This window comes from Triplophysa rosa, linkage group LG24 (assembly GCF_024868665.1).
Source record: "Triplophysa rosa linkage group LG24, Trosa_1v2, whole genome shotgun sequence".
Lineage (NCBI taxonomy): Eukaryota > Metazoa > Chordata > Actinopteri > Cypriniformes > Nemacheilidae > Triplophysa > Triplophysa rosa.
The window spans coordinates 4337750-4359600 of record NC_079913.1 but is presented as its reverse complement, the minus strand read 5'-3'; the positions used below and the strand labels follow the sequence as shown (position 1 = coordinate 4359600).

Below are 21851 nucleotides of genomic sequence, written 5' to 3'. Positions count from 1 at the left end.
AATCTTTCATCAAAAACGTTAAGCCTCTCCCCCTCTCGAAACGACCTCTCTTCACTTCTGGTCACGAGGAATGGCGCGAGGGCAGGGCTGCAATGACTGACAGATTGCAAACTGTATTTCAAATCTGACTCCATTCTGTTGGCAACACCCAACCTTTTACGATCCAATCAGTACTCGAACGAAATCAAGTCCCGCCCTACATTTTTTTCTCATTTCAAAAGTTGTTTCACTCAGATATACGTCACGATACGGAAGAAAAAACTTTGACTTTAAAAAACTTGAAATCAGAAATCTTCTCAACTTCACTATAAACTGTGTGACAGGCGACAGTGTGGCGACTTATTTAAAAGGCACGACGCATTCATGATGAGATATTAAAGCACATTTAATGATCAGCCAATCACATTCAATCATTTGTTATCTCAGACAAGACAGTGACGTCAAACATCAGTCATGCCCGTGAGCAGAGGTCAAAGGTCAGAGGCCATATTTCTTCTTCAAGTCTTTAACGGAATCATCTTCCAGACCGGAGCGGTGAATCCAATCAAACAGCTCCTGTACCACTGAAACACATTTACACACACATCAACACAACACTGCCTGAACACTGTCTGTCTGAGCGTGTGTGTGTGGGTGCGTACGTGTGCGTGAGCGTGTTTACCTCTCTTCTCATCAGATGACATGAACATGACGGCCATATTAAATCTCTTGACACGTGTCAGGTTTCTCAGGGCGTCCAGCAGAACAGACGCGTCTTCATGTCTGAAATGCAACACAATGATCATCATCCGTCTGTTCATCAGTGTTTGTGTTCATCGTGTCACATTAGTCTTTCACTCACTGAATGTAAAAGGTGTGAAATGTCTTGAGGATTTGATTAAGAATGTCAGGCTCCAGAGAGTTCTGGAAGATCTTCGGATAAACGTCTGGACTGATTTGCTGAAATACACAAGAGACCGTTTTCACTGAAAGTGAAATGCAGATGTGTGTGATGACATCACAGTGACGCTTTGACTGTACCTTTAAATATCTGTAGGTGGATTGTGGGTAAGCGCTGATCTTCCTCAGGTCGGCCTCCAGCTGGAAACTGTTAGCGGGCGGTGGAGGAACACATTCATCTGATGGATTCCCGTCATCTGCACTTCTGTCATTCTCACATTCAGTATTTCTAAAACACACACACAGATCAGTGTCTCACACTGACAGCACACGAGTGAGACCCATCTCACAGACATCTCACCTGGACTCATGGAGAGCGTCTGAGATCTTCTGGATCTTGTGATGAGGTGATGAGACGGCAGATGATTCAGACACACGTGACATCTCACCCACCTCCTGAATGTCAATCCTCCTCAAGGGTTTCTGGCACAACACACGTACACAACTTACTCACTGAACACAGTATGATTGTGTGTGTGTGTGTGTGATGGACTCACAGTTGATCTGAGATGTTCAGGTTTGTTGATCGGCTGGATGATTCTCTTCTCCTCTGTAACCAGACAACCGCTCGACTTCAACTCCTAACACACACACAAAACACACACACGCACGCACGCACACACACACACACACACACACACACACAGACTGGTTGAGATGAAATCAGACACACACGTCTCTCAGTGAATTGAGTGTTGTTGTGTTGATGTACCGCTTTGAGTTTTTGGATCTCAGTTACGGCCTGTTTATTTCCAGGCTCTAGTTTGAGAAGCTGCTCATAATCTGTGATGAAACACACAAGAATGATTCATCACATACATGTCACAGAGTGAACATGTAACACACAGCTGAAGAATCATCAAACCTTCTATAGCTTCTCTCATTCTTCCCAGAGCCGCTCTGGCCGTCGCTCGTCTGGCCAAAGCTTTCGAGTACGTGATATCAAGAGCAAGAGCTGCACCACAGTCCTTTTCAGCCTCATCGAACCTACACATAACAAACACGATGACTAGCTAGTGTACACTACACAAACATACAGTATATATACATTCAGTGTGTGTGCGTCACCTGTGGAGTTTCAGGTAAGCCATGGCTCTGTTTGCAGGCAGAAGTGCGTTTGTGTTGTCTATTTCTATCCCTTTAGTGTAACACTCCACAGCCGCCTCATACTTCCCTTCTTTGAAGTATGCATTACCCTGACACACACACGCACGCACACACAAGAGAGGAATCAGTGTGATGACAGGAGATCAGATTGAGATGATTGACAGATGAAGGAGGCGGAGCTCACTCGATCTTTAAGCATGACAGCTTCCTGTTTCCTCTGCTCCTCCTGCAGCTGCTGCAGTTTCACTGGATCAAGCGTCTGCGCAGCTGTCTGACTCTTCTCTGCTGTCTGCGCGCTGGATTCTAAGAGCTGAAGTGAAATTATGAACATCTGCTGGATTCAGACGCGCACACACAAACACACGTCAACACACCTGCTTGAGTTTCTTCAGTTCATTCTCAGCCTCAAAGTTTCCAGGATCCAGTTTCAGAACCATCTCATAATCTGAAAAACAGATGAGCTTCACATGAGATCAGCATGAGATCCGATGATGTGTGAGATGAGATGTGTGAGCTCACTGACCGTCCAGCGCCCCCTGATGGTTCTTCAGTGTGGTGCGGGCGGCTCCTCTCCTGGCGTAAGCTTTCATGTATTTACTGTCCAGAGTGATGGCTAAATTACAGTCCGACTCCGCCACAGCGAACCTGCAGCACACCAATCACACACATGATTCATCTGAACACATGAACACACACGGAATCATCTGAACACAGACTAGATCATCTGAACACACACTGAATCATTTGAACACACTGAAACATCTGAACACACACAGAATCATCTGAACACACACCGAATCATCTGAACTCACACACCGAATCATCTGAACACACGAACACACACCGAATCATCTGAACACACGAACACACACCGAATCATCTGAACACACGAACACACACAGAATCATCTGAACACACGAACACACACAGAATCATCTGAACACACGAACACACACCGAATCATCTGAACACACGAACACACACCGAATCATCTGAACACATGAACACACACCGAATCATCTGAACACATGAACACACACCGAATCATCTGAACACATGAACACACACCGAATCATCGGAACACATGAACACACACCGAATCATCTGAACACATGAACACACACCGAATCATCTGAACGCACACTGAATCATCTGAACGCACACTGAATCATCTGAACGCACACTGAATCATCTGAACACACACCGAATCATCTGAACACATGAACACACACCGAATCATCTGAACGCACACCGAATCATCTGAACGCACACTGAATCATCTGAACGCACACTGAATCATCTGAACACACACAGAATCATCTGAACACGGACTGAACCAGAATAAGTGAATCAGATTTTACTTCTTGAGTTTGATGAAGCAGGCGGCTCTGTTTGTTGGCAGGACGGGGTTGTATGGATCTGCGTTCATTCCTCTGGTGTAGCACTCGATCGCTGCGTCATACTGACCACCTTTAAACAACTCATTACCCTGAAGAAACATCACACACACACACACATTGCTCAAATTGAGGTTTGGCTCTGACCCTCACACAACCTCTCAATGATTTCAGAAAACTCTAAGTAGAGCACAGAGGTCATGTGATGAGTTTTTTGATTGATGTCTTTACAGGTATGGCTGTTGTAGTAGTCTTACCTTCTCTTTCTCAGTGAGTGCCAGATCTCTGTCCACATGAATCCCCTCAGAGTCTGAATCATTAGACTGCATCAGACTCTCTTCTGTGTCCATAGACTCCAGAACCTTCTCCTGGAATTCATCATCACTCATGTCAATCTTCATTACACTGATGACATCACTCTGTTCAATAAAGGACAACTGTCTCACCACATTAAATTTGTCCCACGCTTGATAATCGTAAGATTTGATTCGCTGGGTTTCTTTTTGATCTTTCTGACTGTTCGTCTGACGTTTCACCCTCTGCTTTGGCTTTTTATAATCCTTGTTTCTCACCGGTGGGAGATTTTCCTGCTATACAAAAATATATTGAACATAAAAAAAGCCAAAGAATGTTCTGTATGAATGATCAGAGACACACTGGAGGAGGGTTTTTACTTGTGTTTCGTCGATGTTTCCAGCACAAAGTTGTTGATCTTTTCTCTTGATGTCTTCCTCCCAGCTGTCCAGCTCCTTCATGAAGTTCTGTAGATCTTCAGCGTTCTGTCGCATCTGTACCTGCAGCTCCACACCTTTATTTCCAGACATCACTGTTCTGTACACGCACACAAACACACACGTCATGATCTGTTCATCACGGCTGCCAGCTGCTAATCCATTACCCTTCTAAAAATGACCATGACAACCATCAAAATACCATAATAAATACGTGTGTTATTCCTAGAGTGAACTGGGTATCATTAAAAATGATCAAATTAAACAAAATCATCCGATAAGATTCTTACACAGTTTGAAGGAGGATTCACAGTTCACACTCATTTGCTGTGATTACAAACACTAACTGTTCCACAAGAACTGGCGGTGTGGCGGAAACTGTGGGTACTATGGTAACGCTTTGATAGGGAAACTACCAACACTATGGCTTTAACAAACTTGTTAAACAACAACAACAACAATAATCTCATGAATACGCTCAACCGATCATAAAAGACTGTAAGACATCATATTAATTAAATTAAAACAAAATTATGAATGAACAAAACTAAACGATTAATAAACTTAATAAACTCCACCATGTGACGTTACAGTTATACAAACAAACACCTGCAGACAGCAGGTCAGTAAACACAGAGATGTTATATAAACAGATACGAGTTATTATTTGACGTATATTTAATGATAACAATCACATAACAGTAACGTTACATGAGTTGCCATCACACGTAACATACATTTTATTACTATCGACTAATACCTCTACGTAATTAAAAAACTGATTAAAAACAATTAATATGCTTAAAATCGAATACTGTAGCGGCAGTGAAGAACAGGTGTGTCTGTTTCATACCTTCAGAAATGATGGCGAGGTTTTATTCAGCCGTTTGTCTTCAGCGCCATGACAGCGTGACGTACTCTGCGCGCACTCGGGCTTTACGTCACACACTCGCAGCCCGCGCGCGTGAAAATACCAACACCTGAAAACGCCAAAATCTACAGGGAAAATATTTTTTTATATATATTACACTGTTTTGTAGTATATACAAGCGTGCAGCAACAAACAAATTATAATCAAGTTAATAAAAAACATATTTATTGATTTCGTCTCTGTATAAAGCTTTTATTTTGAAACCCGAGTCTCGGACGCTTTAATTTTGAAACCAAGCACCGCGCTTGGGTGACCTTTGAGCGAGCGCGCACGGCGTATATAGCAATGGCTGCAAGGGAAGAGAATAAAGAGAATTTGTTTACCAACAAACAAGCATCTGATGAGAATAAAGCGGCGGACAGCGAGCGGAAGGTTGAGGATTACGGGTACGGTTTATATCCGGGCAGAGCGCGCAGCAAATACAAGGAGGGCTCGATCGGAGAGAGTCTGTTCACCTTTAAACACAAGTGTCACATCATGCTGCAGTTCACCCTGGACACTAGTAAGACAAAATCACATCTGTGTGTGTGCGCGCGCGTGTTATATAGCTCAGCGCAGCGCATGCGTAATGTCTCACTGCAGAGAAGAACAGGTAACATAACAAACACGTCATAACTGATCGCTTTTCTTTCATTCTCTGTGTGTTTTTCAGGTCCATACGCTAAACTTCTGCTGGGGGCCATGAGAAACTCCGGCTGGTAAGATCATCATCACGCATGAACACCTCTGTGCACGTGTGTGTGACGTCACGTGTGATTTCTATGCGATTTCTTCTCAGTACAGTTTATAAAGACAGACATTTCTCCTGTGAGGATTGTGATGGGACCGTCAGTGGAGGATTTGATGCAGCCACGTCTCAGGTGAGTTAAACTCGCACATTAAGTCCACACGTGACGTGTCAGTGTTTGTCAATTACTGTCGTGTGTTTGTGTTGCAGATTGTTTTGTGTCAGAATAACATTCATCAGCAGGCTCATATGAATCGAGTGGTCACACATGAACTCATTCATGCTTTCGATCACTGCAGAGCTCGAGTGGACTGGTTCAGTAACTTCAGACATTTGGCTTGTTCAGAGGTGACCGGACATCATCATTTACACTGTATTTATCATGTATAATAATGATGAGTGACCGTGACATGTTCTTTGTTTTTCTGGTAGATTCGAGCGGCCAATCTGAGCGGCGACTGTTCCTTCATCAATGAGATCTCCAGATTTAACTTTGGCCTCAAGGAACATCATCAAGTAACCTGTGTTGCTTGATATTAAACACTAGTTTTTTTTTAACACTAGCTTAAGCCAGGACTATGCCTTAGTTGAATTAAGATATTTGTGTCGCTTTTATGAAAATGCCTTATAAGAATACATTACTGGTGTGCATCTTGAGACAAAACAATGGCACCGATATATTTTAAGATATTTCTGGGCAAGTTATATTCAGTTAAGACAGGTCACACATTCCTTTTAGTCTGAGACTAGCTTTAAGCCTCGTCTGTGAAACCGGGCCTAGAAGTATTAGTAAGAGATGAAGACTGTAATCTGAGAGAGTGTCTGCTCTGTGTTATTCTGGTGTATAGCAGATCGAGTGTATGACGTGTTGTGATTTTCATCAGAAGGTCTCTTGTGTTTGTTGAGCAGGAATGCGTCCGCAGTCGCGCGCTGCGTTCCATCCTCGCCGTGAGGAAGGTGAGCAGGGAGGAGGCGGAGCGAGTGGTGGATGAGGTGTTTGACAGCTGTTTCAATGACCACGCCCCCTTTGGTCGCATCCCACACAGCAAGAAGGACGCGAAGTTTGCCCACAGGGATTTTGAGAACAGAGATCGATACCATGCAAACTTGTAAATCACACAAAGTGCAGTGTCGCTTTGTGTTTTTATTCTCACAACGGTGCTTTAATATGACCTGAATTACAAATAATCTGCATTTATCACAGATGACCAGAAGAACATTCACTGTTCATTCCTCTCTGTGTGTTTTCTGTGTGTCGTTGTCAAGAACACACACTTGCCTTTTTCATAATTTGATTGGCACTAAAGTCTTTTTAATTGACCACAAATGAGGAAAAACACACTCGTTATAGTTTGGAAGGAATGAAATAAACCTGTAATTTATTAAAGAATTTGTGTTTGATGTTAAATCAAGTCAAGTATTCATGTTGGGATCAGATGTTTGGACAGATAAATGTGGAGTCACTGCTGGAAGTCATCTGTGAAACAAGTATATGAATTTGAATGATTTTGATAGGGTAGGCTACAACGGGGTATAAGGCACCTTTTGATTTTATTTTCTTGTAAACCACTACATGGCACAAAAATTGCTGTAGCACCTTCCAAAACATGCACTTTTCCCTCTGCATGTGGATATTCAGCTGATCTTTGACACGATCACGGGCAACAGTGCAAAATTGATTTGGTGCTAATTTGATCTAATATTTGATTATGTTTTTCAAAATGTTGAAGATTTAAGCAGAGCATGATAATTGCTAAAATTAGGGTCTTGTGCAACAATTTTTCAATAACAGAAGAATATGTAAAAGTATGATATTTGGGGTAAAAAAGCACCCTAAATTAACATGATAACAGCTGGCTGACGTTATCATTTGTTGACATGGTTAGATTCAGATGGTAAATATCATACATTAAATTGGGTGTCCACCGAAGAGATAATCACCATATTTATAATGAAACCATTAGGCCTAAACATTATATTAATCATATGATATAAAATATCAGTTTTGTTACTGCTGTAAATCTATATTAAGTTATGAGATGTCCAATGCTTTCAAAATCTTTACTATTTTTAAATCATTTTGTTTTTATATATTGTGATATTAACATATTTTAATGACAGTATATTTATTGAACAAAATGAATTATGTTATTTATAGAAATAAACAAAAAACAGGACAAACTTTGCTAAAGTGGTTGTTTTGAATAAGTATTTACTTAAACATTATTAAACCCATATTATTTTATCTATAGTATTTGTATCTAATAATATATATTTTTTAACACTTTAGAAACAAGCAACTGATGAAGCACTAATGTAGTTATGACAGCACAGGCTTAGGATAAAGGGACTAAATTGACAAAACTGATTAAGTTTATAAAACCTGTATATACATCAGTATCCTCACGGTGGCGCTGTTGACCTTTACATAATTCTATCATTGTGTTTCAACTTTCTGAAGAGTCACCTTGATTTCACTGCAGTAATATTATTATTTGTAGCATAAGCACAAAGTTACAGTTGTGTCACTGCAGTTACTACAATATCTATAGTCAGACTATGATAATAAAACCTTTCAAACTCACAGACGGAGCTGTATGGCGCTCCATTTATGAGATCTATTTATGTCCATAAAACCATGCTCTTGCCATTAAACATGTAGAAAACATGGCAGTACTAGAGTAAATTGTGGTACTTTATATTAGTGCAGTCATGATGAACTTCTATGATATGTGTTTGTGTGTTTGACTGACCCGCGCTGCTCTGATATCCACAGGAGGTTCATTATCCAGGAGTGAAAGATTAATCTGCTCAGAGCTCAAACCCTCCACCATCATCACTTCATCATCTGATTCTCATTAACAGACAGCAGGTCAAAGGGTACAGCACTAATTACCAGCAAACACACACTCACTAACAAGTGCACTAACAAGTTCAGATCTCAAGGACTTTGTTACTTCACGTTACTTTTTTCATCGTTGTACCATCAGAACAATTATATCGTTTGACTTCAATGATTCATTTAGTTTTGAAAAAGTAATTTAAAACCTCACTGAAATGAATGTCAGTTTTGATGAGTTTATTATGAAGACTGTAAAACACTGAACATCAAACAATAATGAGAGATTTAACTCATAAAGACCGGAGTGATTCTCACAGACACCTTACAGCATCTTTACATTCTCATAACCTGAGCTCATGCTGTCTGATGACTGAAGAAACTAATGATCACATCTAATGAATAAAAACTCAATAGATCCAAACTACAGGGCAGGCTTCATTCACATACTGTATTATTATTATTCACATTAATCATATTCTATAAATATTTTAAAAAGAATATATCTATGTTATATTGATATTTATGAAATTCTCCTAATGTTTATGTCAGAAAAGCAAAATCTCTCCATCAGCAAAACATGAACACAAGAGACACCAGAGCCAGAAATCACTTCTGATGGAAAATACAGATGTGTGCTAGTTCACAGAGAGAGAGAGATGATGATGTCACAACAGCCTAGAGGAACAATTGTTGCAATTGTTTTCTCAATATAATACATAAACATGTTTGACATGAACACATTATTACAGCAGACACACATGCACACTGTGTTGTGCTGTTTAGTATCTCGACATTATAGTGTTCATGTGACTGTGTGTATGACAGCATCTTCACAAACACTGAACAACACTCCATATAACATCACACATGTCAAAATCATGTCTTTATCATACTGGACTTGTGGCCATCTACTGTATTTGTTGACTTGATTTGTGTGCTCATAATATTTAATATACCTTCAACACAGATATGTTAAATGATTTTATTGTGTTAACATGTACAAACGTCTTGAGGATAAACACATTGAACAGTGTATGTTGTGTGTTTGAATGTGTATTCTGCTGCTTCACAACATTCACTTCCGTTGTCTTTGATTTTTCTACAGATGACTTTGTGATGATTTGAGACTGTGCGCGCGCGCGCGCGTGTGTGCGCATATCAGCAGCAAACAGTCACAGACGTCAGGAAAGAGACATTATAAAACCATTAGACTAATAACAGTCATTTACTCTCGCTCTCCCTCTCTGTCTCTCCACGCACGCACGCACGCACGCACGCACACACACATATATATATATAGACGCGCACACAGGTTGTCACATGTGTGTTGGAATTTCTCAGAGCTGTTAAAGTTGATCATGATTAAAAGGGAAATTTCAGCTAAAATGCGTATGCTGTCATTCTCAGTGTGAGATTCTTCTGCACATCTACTTCTGTGTTTAATGGAAATAAAAGCAAATATGTGTCAGACTGACAGGAGGGCGAGTTTCATTTCTTTAATAATGATGATATTCGTGTTTCTGGCATCATCAGATGGAGTCACATCTGGAAAACATCAGCAGATCTTTGTTATGAGAGAGACTGCATATTGACTCTTATTTCTGTTGAGCGAGAGAGTCGTGTTTCTTCTTGGATGGCGATCATTTGGCTTGCACAAGGGAGGAGAAAGATCTGCCGTGTATGAAGACGGTATATATGATTTGGCTCAGATCCGATAAACCAACAGCGAAACGTCTGTGAGTCTGTGAAAACGTCTCTTCTGGGTGGCCTGACTGCCTGTCAAGCGAGACACCAATGAATGCAAAATCTGCAGAAAATTTCTGCATGTGAATAAAAACATCACATGGCAACCTTCTCAAAAAAAAGCTATAAAAGTGCAAAAATGTCAACACATTACTGTAATACTGTAAAAGATTTACACAATTCTACAGTTCACATGACACACACACACACTTCTGTGTTACTGCAGCACATATGGCAGAAATGTGTGAATGTGTTTAGATGTTACACAAATATATCTGTGCTGTTTAAATAAAGAGTGTGAGCTGCTCCACTGGAAATAAACTTTAGTTCACATTTACAGCTTTGACTCTTTCATTTGTGTCTCAAACTTGACTCTTAAAACACTTGTTTGGTCAATCTGACTTCTCGACACTTCTAATATTTTTTTAATGTTAGTTTCGTGCTGTGGTCTGGACAAACGCTGCCAGTCGTATCATTGGTGTGAATCTCAGATGAGTCGTTTTCACTGATCTCACATCAGTTTCTCGTGGGATGATTCAGACTCCAACTGCTCTGATATCCCACCAACCTTCCCAGAATTCCTCATGCCCTGCACTTTTTACTTGAAGTCTCTGCGTTCCCACCTGTGCTGAAAAGAGTTACGAGAAACCACAGGCGCCATAAAGAGATCACAACTCAACATCTGTACGATAAAGAAAATCTGTTTTTAAGGATTCCTCAAGATGAAGAACGGTGAAGATGTTTATATCTTCAGCTGAGAGAATCTGTTGATGAAAGAGCCGCTGGATCATCCATTACCTCCAACATCTGCAAACAATCACCACCAATCAACCACAACACCCAGCTGCTCTCTCTCTCTCTCTCTCTCTCTCTCTCTGTGTGTGAGGAACAGATCTGAGGTCAGTGACCTGAGGACACGCTCAAATAAAAACTGATGCTGGATCAGCAGAAACTCGCTGGAGTCTGAATCAAAGTGCAGGAATTCTTCTGGAATTCAGTTGTTCTCGTGTTGTGCCAGGAAAATCTGACTCTCATGAACATACTGCCTTAGGTTTTTTAAGTTTGTGTTGTGTTAAGTTTTATGATTGAATCTTCACAATCTTTGATCAAATATTGTGTATTCCAGAGCAGGGTTGAACGTTCAGCAGCACATCACAGTGTGTTTGATAGTTTCACGTCTGTGCAAACAGCAGCTTTATTTAAAACACAAAGCAAATCAACAGAGAATCATGAATCTGCATCAAACACAGACAACTGTCACACTGATCCTCAAATAATCTTCAATGAGTCGCTGTCATTAATAAACTGATGAAGTTGGTGAAATGTTCATGCACGGTGACATGTTTGACTCCGGTCTACACACGACACATGAAGGAACAATAGTAGGAAAAATAAACAGATCATATTTACACTTTTAATTTACAACATACAATACTTCTGTATAAAATGTATTTATATTCTATATCTTTGTACAAATGTCTCCATCAGTCTCTGGTTACATTCAGATGTAGAGTTCACTCTGAGGTAGAAGATTTCTGGGGTTTGGTTGAAGAGAGGAAAGGGTTTATAAAGTCACATGACTGCGTGCACAAACCTCTCTATCGTCCTGTTATCAAAGGGCTGCTCATACACACCAGCGCTGGACGCTTCTGTGAGCGCACGGCTCGTGTGTTCCTCCTCACGATCAGAGTCTGTGTTCAAGGCAGTGTATGAATTCTCATGAAGATCAACTCTGTTGTAAGAGCAGAGCTCCTGCTGTGTTCTCCACGGCACTTTACCAAACGTACCTGAGACCAGAGACCACACAAATGAGTCAAAACTGACATATGATGAGTTGAGTTCAAACAAAACAGTGCCGTCACTAAAAGACATTTTTCAGAATGAAAGACCCACCCATATATGATCCAGAGCAGCTCCCTCGCTCACAGTCATCCACACAGAACTGATCCGTCTGCAGGTGAACACCCACGCTCGAGAGCTGCATCACATGATCCATGGGTTCACTGGGGAGTGATGACCTGCAGGTGTAGAAATCTCTCGTCCTGCAGCTGCTGTATGAGTCTCTACACACGAGCCACTGGTCTGAGGGACATAACACAACATCTCATTTAACACACACACACACTTGCAGTGTTGATGTGATGGTGTCGGACTGACCACTGTAGGATTCGGGCAGTTCTGCGTTGTACTGGTTTCCTCTCGGCTGATACTGACACAGCAGCGGGTCAATAGCCACCTCCATGTCTCCTTCACTTCCTGTCTCCAACCGATAGAGACCTACAGGATAAACAAACAAGACGTTCCGTGATTAACAGCCCATCGTTGAAACCTTTATAATGATTTGTGTCATGTTGGCTAACTTTAGTTTATGCGTGCATCTTACTGTTTAAATCTTTGGGTGGGATGTAAAATCCTCCGATGGAGGCGCTCATGTACTGATGTCCGCTGCTGTTATCCGATGGAATATAACTGTCCTGACGCTCCGCTAGAGTCCCCTGAGAGGACAGATAACTCGGGATGTCCGCCGGCAGATTCGTCTCATCTACACAGAAACAAAATCCATGAGATTGAACGGACAGAAAATGAATTGAGGATTACAAGAGTGAGGGGTTGAGATCATGGAAACTGACCCGTGTTAGTGACGCTGCAGTCCTCGTTGCGTCTGCGCGTGTGATATATGATCACCACCCAGACCAGAGACGTGCCCACCACGCAGCAGACCACAGCGATGATCACGATCCCCACAGTGGTCCAGCCGTCATCTTCCAGACCCCCGGCTGATCTCGAGCCCAACGCCCCACCGCCGGCTGAACCAGAGTCACAGTTGGGGTTGGGGAGGACGGACAGATGGACGTTTCCTCGCTCGGTGCCCAGCGGATTGGACATCTCACAGGTGTATGTTCCCGCGTCAACCTCGGCCGCGTCCACGATGATGAGCAGCTGGTTTCCAGCGGCGAAGAAGTGGCGCTCTGTGACGAGAAGAGGACTGTCATCTTTAGTCCAGTTGAGCCGTGGAGGAGGACTGCCGCTGGCGATACACTGAAGCACTGCTGTCTCTCCCTTTACCACGGTACGATCCATCAGAGGTCTGAGGAATGATGGGGTTTCTGCAGGAACAACACAATGTTTTCTCTCTCTCTGAACTTCTAAAGAGGAATAGTTCATCATCATATGATTATCTTACCCAGTACAGTTAGCGTAGCGTTAGCAGAAACAGACCCAGCAGTGTTCTGAGCCGTACAGCTGTACACGCCGATATCTTCAGTCTTCACATCCACAATGAAGAACACGTCATCTTTTGGCATGACGTGCATTCGCCGCTCACGTGCGGCTGGGAAATCAGTTCCTCCGTCTTTCTGCCAGGCGATCTGAGGCGATGGATGTCCACTGGCAGCACACTCCAGACGGGTCGTAGCCCCCGCACGAATCGTCAGATCCATCGGCATTTTCGTGAAGTACGGCAACACTACGAGGAATCAAAGTACAGTGGACCATCTTTAGTTTCGAGACTTTCAGAAATGACAGACTGACAAGATCAGATGACAATGGCTGACACGTGTGTGTGTGTGCTGAACTGTGTGAACACTTACTGTTGACGGTCAGTTTGGCTTTGTTGGAGTATGACGATCCAAAGTGGTTGGAGATGACACACTGATATTTGCCCTCGCTGGAGAACTCAACAGAGCGCAGCTGCAGGGTGGTGGTGTATTCAGTCACCTCGCTCACCTCTCCAGCCTGAGATCTCACGTGAGCCTGGTTATGAATCTCAGCGTCGTTCAGAATCTCGTTGTCTTTCTTCCAGGCGAATGTCATGGGCGAGTCACTGGAGCTGGCGGCCGAGCAAACAAACGTCACGTTTGTGCCTTTGATGGCAGATTGAGTCTCCGGCTGGACGGTGATCTGAGGTTTGGGTAAATCATCTGTGAAACAAGAACAGATGCACACGAGTCAAACACACCAATCTGACCAATGACAGGTGAGGAGTGGGACAACATGATCGACAGCAGTCGGCATTTATGTGTTTGCTTTCTGCGCTGGCCAAACAGAAACAAACAACACACAATTAAAAATAAAATCAATCTGATTTGCTTCAACGCAACACAATGTCAAGTGAAATTTAATTTAAACACACATTGCATGTGAGAAATAAAAGCAGACATGAAGAGATCGTTGCTCACCGCACACAAACTCGTCCTGAGCGACAGTGAAAACACTTTTACCCTTCAGCATGAGCGGATGGGCGCAGCTGGCGTTCACCAGCGGAAGAAACGAATGTTCGGCCACCCACAGAGAAAACCACTTCAGCTGGCAGTCACACAGCAGACTGGACGTGTTCAGGTGCCTGACGGAACGAGAGAGGAACCAGATTCATGAGAAAAAGAGCTGTGACGCAGCTGATGAAGACTTGAAGAGATTCATACTGTACGTACAGCTCTGACAGTCGACTCATCTGAGAGAAAGAGTTAGCTTGAAGAGACATGATGGCATTATTACTCAAGTCCCTGTGATGAGGAGACAAAAGAGATTGCGATATCATCATCATTATCATTATCATCATCATCATCATCATCATCATGTGAAGGACTTACAGCAGCTCTAACAGGTTCAGACCCGTGAAGGATTTTCTGGTGACCGATCGGATTCGATTCCACTGCAGGAACCTGAAGAACAAGAATAATCCTTCAGTTTCACCTCAATCCAGTGTGTATGATGTGTGTATGATGACATTTATAAACACTCACAGTTTCCTCAGGTTATCCAGAGCAGAGAATGGCCCGTTCATGTCCTCAATAGTCCACGAGATCTCATTACTCCTCAGATCTCTGAACAGAAATCAAAACACGTCAGCATGTTCACATGTGTTAAAATGAACCGCAAAGCAAATGACCTAACAAGAGCTCATGACTACGTTTCATTCAACACGCAATTCAAACAAGAATGTGCGCTGTCTCTTTCAGAAACAAGATTCCTAACACTCCGGCCATGTGTGCTCATTAACGTCCCCTTCCCCGAACACACGTGACCTGTGCTGACCTCTGAGCTGAACAACATTTGGTTCTGTTTAAGAAAGAATCCCACAGCCCCGGCACACATACACGAGCAAACTCCAAATCATTTGTATCATGACGAGTAAATAAAGGAATCATCACTACATGTTTAATAACTGAACTGAAAACAGTGATGTCATTGTGAAACTCACAGCGTCTGCAGACTGGTGAGACCTCTGAACGCTCCGTCTGCGATGAAACTGACGTGATTGTCTCCAGCGCTGAGCTGCTCCAGAACACTGAGACCCATGAAACTGCCTTCATCCAAGCGACTCAAGTGATTCCAGCTCACATCACTGTCACACAAACACACCCGTCAACACATCATCGACTCTCTTATATCCAATCATACAGGAAATGATGTCACTCACAGCTGGGCCAGTTTCTGGCAGAACTCCCACGAGTCGGGTTTAATGCGACTGATGCTGTTGTGTGAGAGATGCAACTGTTGTAGCGCACGGAGACCGTAGAGCCAACCCTTATTGACCTCCGTCAGGTTATTATACTCCAACTGCCTGCTCACACACACACACACACATCAAGAACGCGCTCGTTTCGTTTCATTCCCTATCTAGTGTTGAGTATCCAGTTTTACTCACAGAACTTCCATGTTACTGAGACCCCAGAAAGCTCCGTCCATGAGTCGAGTGATGCCGTTCTTCTGGATCTTCAGCGAGAGCAGACTGTGAAGCCCTTGAAACGTCAAACCCTCCACACGTCTCACACGGTTCCTGCTCAACTCCCTGCCGACGGATCACAGTGACAGTGCTTAAAACACTCGTCAGATGGCTGAGAGGATGAGATATGTGCGTGTGAACTTACAGATGCTGAAGGTGAGGCAGCTGGAAGAATTTAGCCGGGATGGAGTTTAGACGATTTTTATTGAGCTGTAACACCAGCAGTGATCCAGACACATTACTGAAACAGCCATGCTCCAGAAGAGAGATTCGATTACTGTTCAGAAACCTGCACACACACGCACACAACTGAATTAATGAAAGAACTGAAGATGTTCTCACACACAGCACAGTTCAGTGAGGTAAAACACAAACTCACAGGTTTCTGAGAGGAAGTGGAGGAAAAGCTCCGGATCGCACTTCCATTATATTGTTGTTGCTAAGGTCCAGCGTTTCCAGGGCGTCCAGTGAAGCGAGGCGTTCTGATGATATTCTGGAGATTTTGTTGTTCGCTCTAGATACAGAGAGAAAGTACATAAGATTTCAGAGAGCGAGCGAGCCGACAGCAGACACTGAGATGACTTTCTAGGGTTTGCACAGATAGTGCAGAATAAAAACATTCAGAGACCCTAAAAACACAACCGACGAGTCTACAAAAGAGATCACACTCCAGTCTCTCTTTTTAGTTTGAAACCACAACAACAAAAAGAAAAACTACACATGTATGAAATCATGAATGGGTTGTGCTGTGCAGGGGTGCATTCTGGGAAACATGTTGTGCTTTTGTGTGGAAATGAGTCAGAGGTGTTGAGGGAGATGATGATAACACTTCAGACGTGTTTCGGCACATCCGTCGGGAGAGAATAAACAAACGATGCAATGCAATTAAAAAAACCTGAAGTGAGGAATTTCACAGATGACTTACAGAACACAATCTACACAGACACACTCATATACACAACAACTTTACAATAAAAATGATGACGATGATGAATCTCTTCTTCCTTCTAGACAATAAAGGAGAAAACACTACACCAACCACAACTCTTTCCTTAAAGACCAAGACCATCACAAGAAAACAAAGAGATGAGAGTTGACTCGGACGTCATGATCAGATCTCAAAGGGAAAGTCATGATGATGCTTCAAATGACCATAAAATTGTGCGTGTGTGTGTGTGCTCAGCTGAGTGAGTGAGTGTGTGTGTGTCAGTGTGTGCTCAGCTGTGTGTGTCTGTATGTGTGTGTGTGTTCAGGTGTGTGTGTGTGTGTGTTTAATCTCCCGCCTCTCAGTTCAGTCAAACAAGTGCTGTATTGTGTCATTCTGTTTAAATTTGTTCAACCAATTTTCAGCAAATAAGGCTGTTAAAGGCTGTTAGTTAAATCACTGCCGTCAGTCTCTCGCACACACACGCGCACACTGTGCAATATATTTTTAGTAGTAAGCTCAGCACAAGTCCTGTCTTATGTCTACAAACTTTACACAATAACATTAACCTGAACTTCATATAACAACACATTACATTCGAATTCTTTAAATGTGTATCAGTGATTATCTAAAACTATTTCAACTAGTTTTCACTCCTTTATTTATCATTTGTATGCATGGGTCTTTAAGAATAAAACTCATTTTGACTCATAAGAGTCATTTTAAATGAAATAACGACCAGCCTCAGAATTTCAGATCCAGCACATGCACACACATTCATCTCCATTTAACTTAAACTACACGTAAACATCACTTGTAAAACTCATTTGACCTACTCATTAAATCCTCACGTGTCATAAAAACAGTTCTGACTATCCACCGCGGTATAAAACAGCGTAGAAGAATCTTGACAGTTAACATGTCACATAATACACAAAAATAACACTGTAAGACAAGAACAGTGAAACTCTCTTTTATATTTTGACACTATCTGTCAGTCTAAAGCTGCTGGAAATTAATGGTAAAGCCAATATTAGCCGTAAACTAACAGCTCTGAATGTTTTCTTATAATAATTCATATTTTCATAAAAATGGTAAAATGGTTTTATCAGCAAGGCACCGGTGCTGAACGTGTAGAATTGAACAACACAAGCCAAAAGACACAAATGAAAGCCACAGACGCCATCAGAGAGAAAACACCATCCAAACTCAAAGTGTGTACTGCTACAAAGAGCAAAACACACAACACACCCTCTTCAGAAACAGCAATGTTAGAATATCATACTGTATAGTCTAATGAAAATAAAGCCATGGGATACTAGATATAATGCACATTTCTCTTGATGAATGATTCAAAAGTAGAACACATGATGATGAATGAATCACAGTGAACATTGATGATGAAATGACACGAGCAATCTCTTATACTCACAGAATCAGACTGCTCAGATTCACAGCGCTTGGACCCAAATCTGGTATCGACTCAAACTCATTGTTGTTCAGTTTTCTGTGAACATAAAACCATGGGGTTACAGATGTCAGCTGTGACATTAAAACACAAACGAAGAGAAATATTCACGAGTGTTCTTACATCTCAATGAGGTGCGGCAGACTGGAGGACAGAGCTTCTGGAAACGTGCGTAACCTGTTGTGGCTCAGATCCCTGTAAAGACAACATCATCATGAGACACAAGAACACCACAAACCATCCAGAGAATCTGTGACCCTCGAGAAAAACAAAAACTGACCGACATGAGAGAGTTTAAACACAGCCACACTCACACATTAATATCAACATCATACCAGAACAGAAAAACCCCTCTCTGACCGTCACAGTATTTCTGTGAATTTATTTCATCTCCAGCTGATCCCGGCTCCATCTGGACTCCATCAGACGTGACGGCGAGCGGCCAGAGAATCTTACGACTGCTAATCTATTCACAATGCAGAGAAAGTGACGGCACATCTGATTCCTAACAGCAAATCACGTGTGTGTTCTGAGACAGCGCTCATACAACATCATTACACACACTGACACACAACAGCCAGATACACATGTCAGTTAATCCAGCACCTGATAAACCCTCAAGAAATCATGACGTGTGTTTTATAGAGCCAGACTTAACTGTGTTTCTGACATCCGAGAAGAGCCACAGACACACAAACACAGAAGAGATTTACACAACACTCACATCTGTTATGATAAGACGATAACACAATCTTCAATCTTCAGTGACTGTTCAACACCATTTAAAGGGACAGTTCAGGCAAAAATTTTAAATTCTTAAATTATTTATTCACCCTTATGTCATTCCAAACCTGTATGAGTTTCTTTCTTCTTCAGAACACAAAAGATATTTTGAAGAATGTTGATAATCAAACAACACTGAACTCCATTGACTTCCATTGTATGAACACAAAACCACAGAGACATTTCTCAAAATATCATCTGTTGTGTTTTACTGAAGAAAGACTCACATACAGATTTAAACCACATGACGGTGAATAAATTATAACAGAATTTTGATTTTCGACAGAATGAAACCTTTAGTGATGATATCGGAGATACTTTGATGTACTGAATGATTATCGTGTATTTACTTTAAGACACTTTATAAATGTTTCATTGAAGTGTGTATTTGACTGGTTTATTTTCCAGTCAGAAGTAAACGTGTTAAAGCTGTGAAGAGTTTGTCTGGGATATCTGACTCTGCAGACAGAAAAAAACGCTCCTCTTTCCAGATGTAAATCGTGAAAAGATTTTTCCTTCTATTTTTCCATTCTGGCAGTGAGAGATCTCTCAGGCAAAACCTAGAGCACCCCCCCCTCTCTCCCTCTCCCTCTCCCCCTCTCCCTCTCCCTCTCTAATGGCTTCCATCTCTGGTTGAGTTTAGCTGCTAATTCAGCAGAAATAATGGGCCCGGAGAAAACAAAAGCTCTGCCAATTTACTGCATTAACATGTGCTGCTCATAAATTAACATGCCAGAAAACTCCTGCACCCTACTGAGGGCTCCACACTCACTTCACTCACAATACAACAAACCTGGAGATCTCTGAAGTTCAGTTTCTAAAGTATTGTGTCTGCAGCACACATGTCATGGGTTCAATTCCAAGAACACACACACAAATATATAGAAACTCTGCATAGTAAATGTACACAACGACCTTCATAAAACAACAACAACCAAACACACACTTCAAATAGCTAATTTTATTTCTGTAAAACATTGAACTAAAGTGCACAACGGTAAAGTATAAAACAGACAATAAAGTCTGTTTGTTCTTTATATATAAATAACAAACATGCAAATTAAGTGAAAACTGTGAGTGAAAACAAAACACTAATTTATCTGATCAAACTTGCCACACACTTCTTATTTCCATTGTACACTACATCTGACATTATATTTAATATATAATGTGTACATGATGTGATATTTGCCATTTTTCTATTGTAATCTGTATTAAACACAATCTTCTCAACACACATTTCTTTACTTTCTCACACGCAGACTCGTATTTTATTTTGTTCTTTAAAAGTTTATCAAGTTTAATGTAAAACTTTGTTTGTTTGTGCTCATGCCTTTAAATAAACACACAAACACAGAGAAAAAATCAAAGTATGTTTTTACACATTGTTGCACTAACGTTATATGAGGAGGACTGTTTACACTTCTGCTCGTGTTTGTTTTTCGTTGTTTTGCAGCTCAACTCTTCCTGTACGTTTATTAAAGAGAAGCAGTAGTATTTTGTGCAGATTTATCATCAGTCAGGTATATTTTTGATAATGTATTTGTTGGATATTTTGAGGTGATTTTCCAATCACAGACACAAAGGAAAGTAAATCACTTACAGACGCGTGATCCACGCGGGGAGTCTCTCCACACTTCTGCCGTGTTTTAACCGACTACAATCCGCCAAAGACCCCGCACACGAGCACACAGACGGACACGAGTCCGGTTCCGACCCACCCGAGTCTCCGTGAATCACTTTAAATCCCGAGCAGAGAAAATAAAACAGCGCGAGCCACACAGCGCGAGCTGGCTGCGACATTTTCAAACCGAAAAACAAGCGTCCAAAAATAAAAATCCTCACAGTTTAATCTCACGCGACTATAAAGAGAAAAGTTCCGCTCGAGTTTTAGTCAATTTAATGAGTTTTTCGTGTCGAGAATCGCGCAAACATCAGCGACTGGCCGTCCGCTCCATCTCCACAAGAAACTTTTTCCACCGCGGCGCGCTGGGACATTCCGACGTGCGCGCTCCCGTGACGCTCGATCTCCTTGCCGAAGGTAACAGAGAGAGGCATTCTGGGTACTGTAGTTCATCACCGATAGAAAGAAAGAAAGAAAGAAAGAAAGAAAGAAAGAAAGAAAGAAAGAAAGAAAGAAAGAAAGAAAGAAAGAAAGAAAGAAAGAAAGAAATGTATCTTCATCACCATATAAACAGCACGATCATGAGTCTATTGTGTGTTTGCTGTCATCTGTTCCTGCATTAGGAGGTGTGAATCCCCCCCACCACACCACCATCTCAATGTGATGTTTGACTTCCTCAACCCATTGGGGGGACAGAGGGGGATGGATCGAATCTTTAATTTTCTGTTCTGAGCTCATGCTTTTGTCAGTCCATCAGTGAGAATGACAAGTGTGTTACTGGTGCATTATTGTTACTGGTTTGTTTGTCCTACATAATCAAATCAGGCATAAATCAATTCTTATTAAATAAACCCTCTTTGTTTTAATTGCTAAACATGAAAATGACCTGAAGCAAACGAGACTGTCAGT

General features: G+C 41.7%; 3 protein-coding genes across 4 annotated transcripts; 1 reads left to right on the top strand and 2 right to left on the bottom strand.

Annotated features, from left to right (window-relative positions):
• Positions 1-367: 367 nt before the first annotated feature.
• On the bottom strand, positions 368-5544 carry rpap3 (RNA polymerase II associated protein 3). Of its 2 annotated transcripts, none has more exons than XM_057324381.1 (18): positions 5429-5544; positions 5028-5170; positions 4118-4274; positions 3890-4033; positions 3701-3811; positions 3408-3535; positions 2570-2691; positions 2421-2491; positions 2231-2356; positions 2008-2135; positions 1805-1926; positions 1652-1722; positions 1437-1520; positions 1241-1362; positions 1021-1168; positions 842-939; positions 662-762; positions 368-563 (listed from the first exon to the last, which is right to left on the bottom strand). In XM_057324381.1, exons 3-18 carry the CDS (start codon positions 4265-4267, stop codon positions 478-480), a joined length of 1812 nt encoding a protein of 603 aa, XP_057180364.1. In that variant the 5' UTR covers positions 4268-4274; positions 5028-5170; positions 5429-5544; the 3' UTR covers positions 368-477. The 2 variants fall into 2 exon arrangements, with proteins under 2 accessions (XP_057180364.1, XP_057180365.1); XM_057324382.1 differs by having other exon boundaries at positions 3890-4030.
• Positions 5334-7996, top strand: atp23 (ATP23 metallopeptidase and ATP synthase assembly factor homolog). Its single transcript, XM_057324384.1, has 6 exons — positions 5334-5607; positions 5758-5803; positions 5884-5965; positions 6043-6180; positions 6265-6348; positions 6742-7996. The coding sequence occupies exons 1-6, from the start codon at positions 5391-5393 to the stop codon at positions 6943-6945; spliced, it is 771 nt and encodes a 256-aa protein (XP_057180367.1). The 5' UTR covers positions 5334-5390; the 3' UTR covers positions 6946-7996.
• A 3563-nt stretch (positions 7997-11559) lies between these two features.
• lrig3 (leucine-rich repeats and immunoglobulin-like domains 3) lies at positions 11560-21336 on the bottom strand. Its single transcript, XM_057324208.1, has 19 exons — positions 20922-21336; positions 18659-18730; positions 18500-18574; positions 16522-16656; positions 16288-16431; positions 16065-16208; positions 15837-15980; positions 15618-15761; positions 15160-15240; positions 15007-15078; positions 14848-14919; positions 14596-14759; positions 14008-14337; positions 13602-13883; positions 13048-13524; positions 12801-12959; positions 12575-12694; positions 12311-12499; positions 11560-12204 (listed from the first exon to the last, which is right to left on the bottom strand). The coding sequence occupies exons 1-19, from the start codon at positions 21119-21121 to the stop codon at positions 11990-11992; spliced, it is 3219 nt and encodes a 1072-aa protein (XP_057180191.1). The 5' UTR covers positions 21122-21336; the 3' UTR covers positions 11560-11989.
• Between the last annotated feature and the right edge of the window lie 515 nt (positions 21337-21851).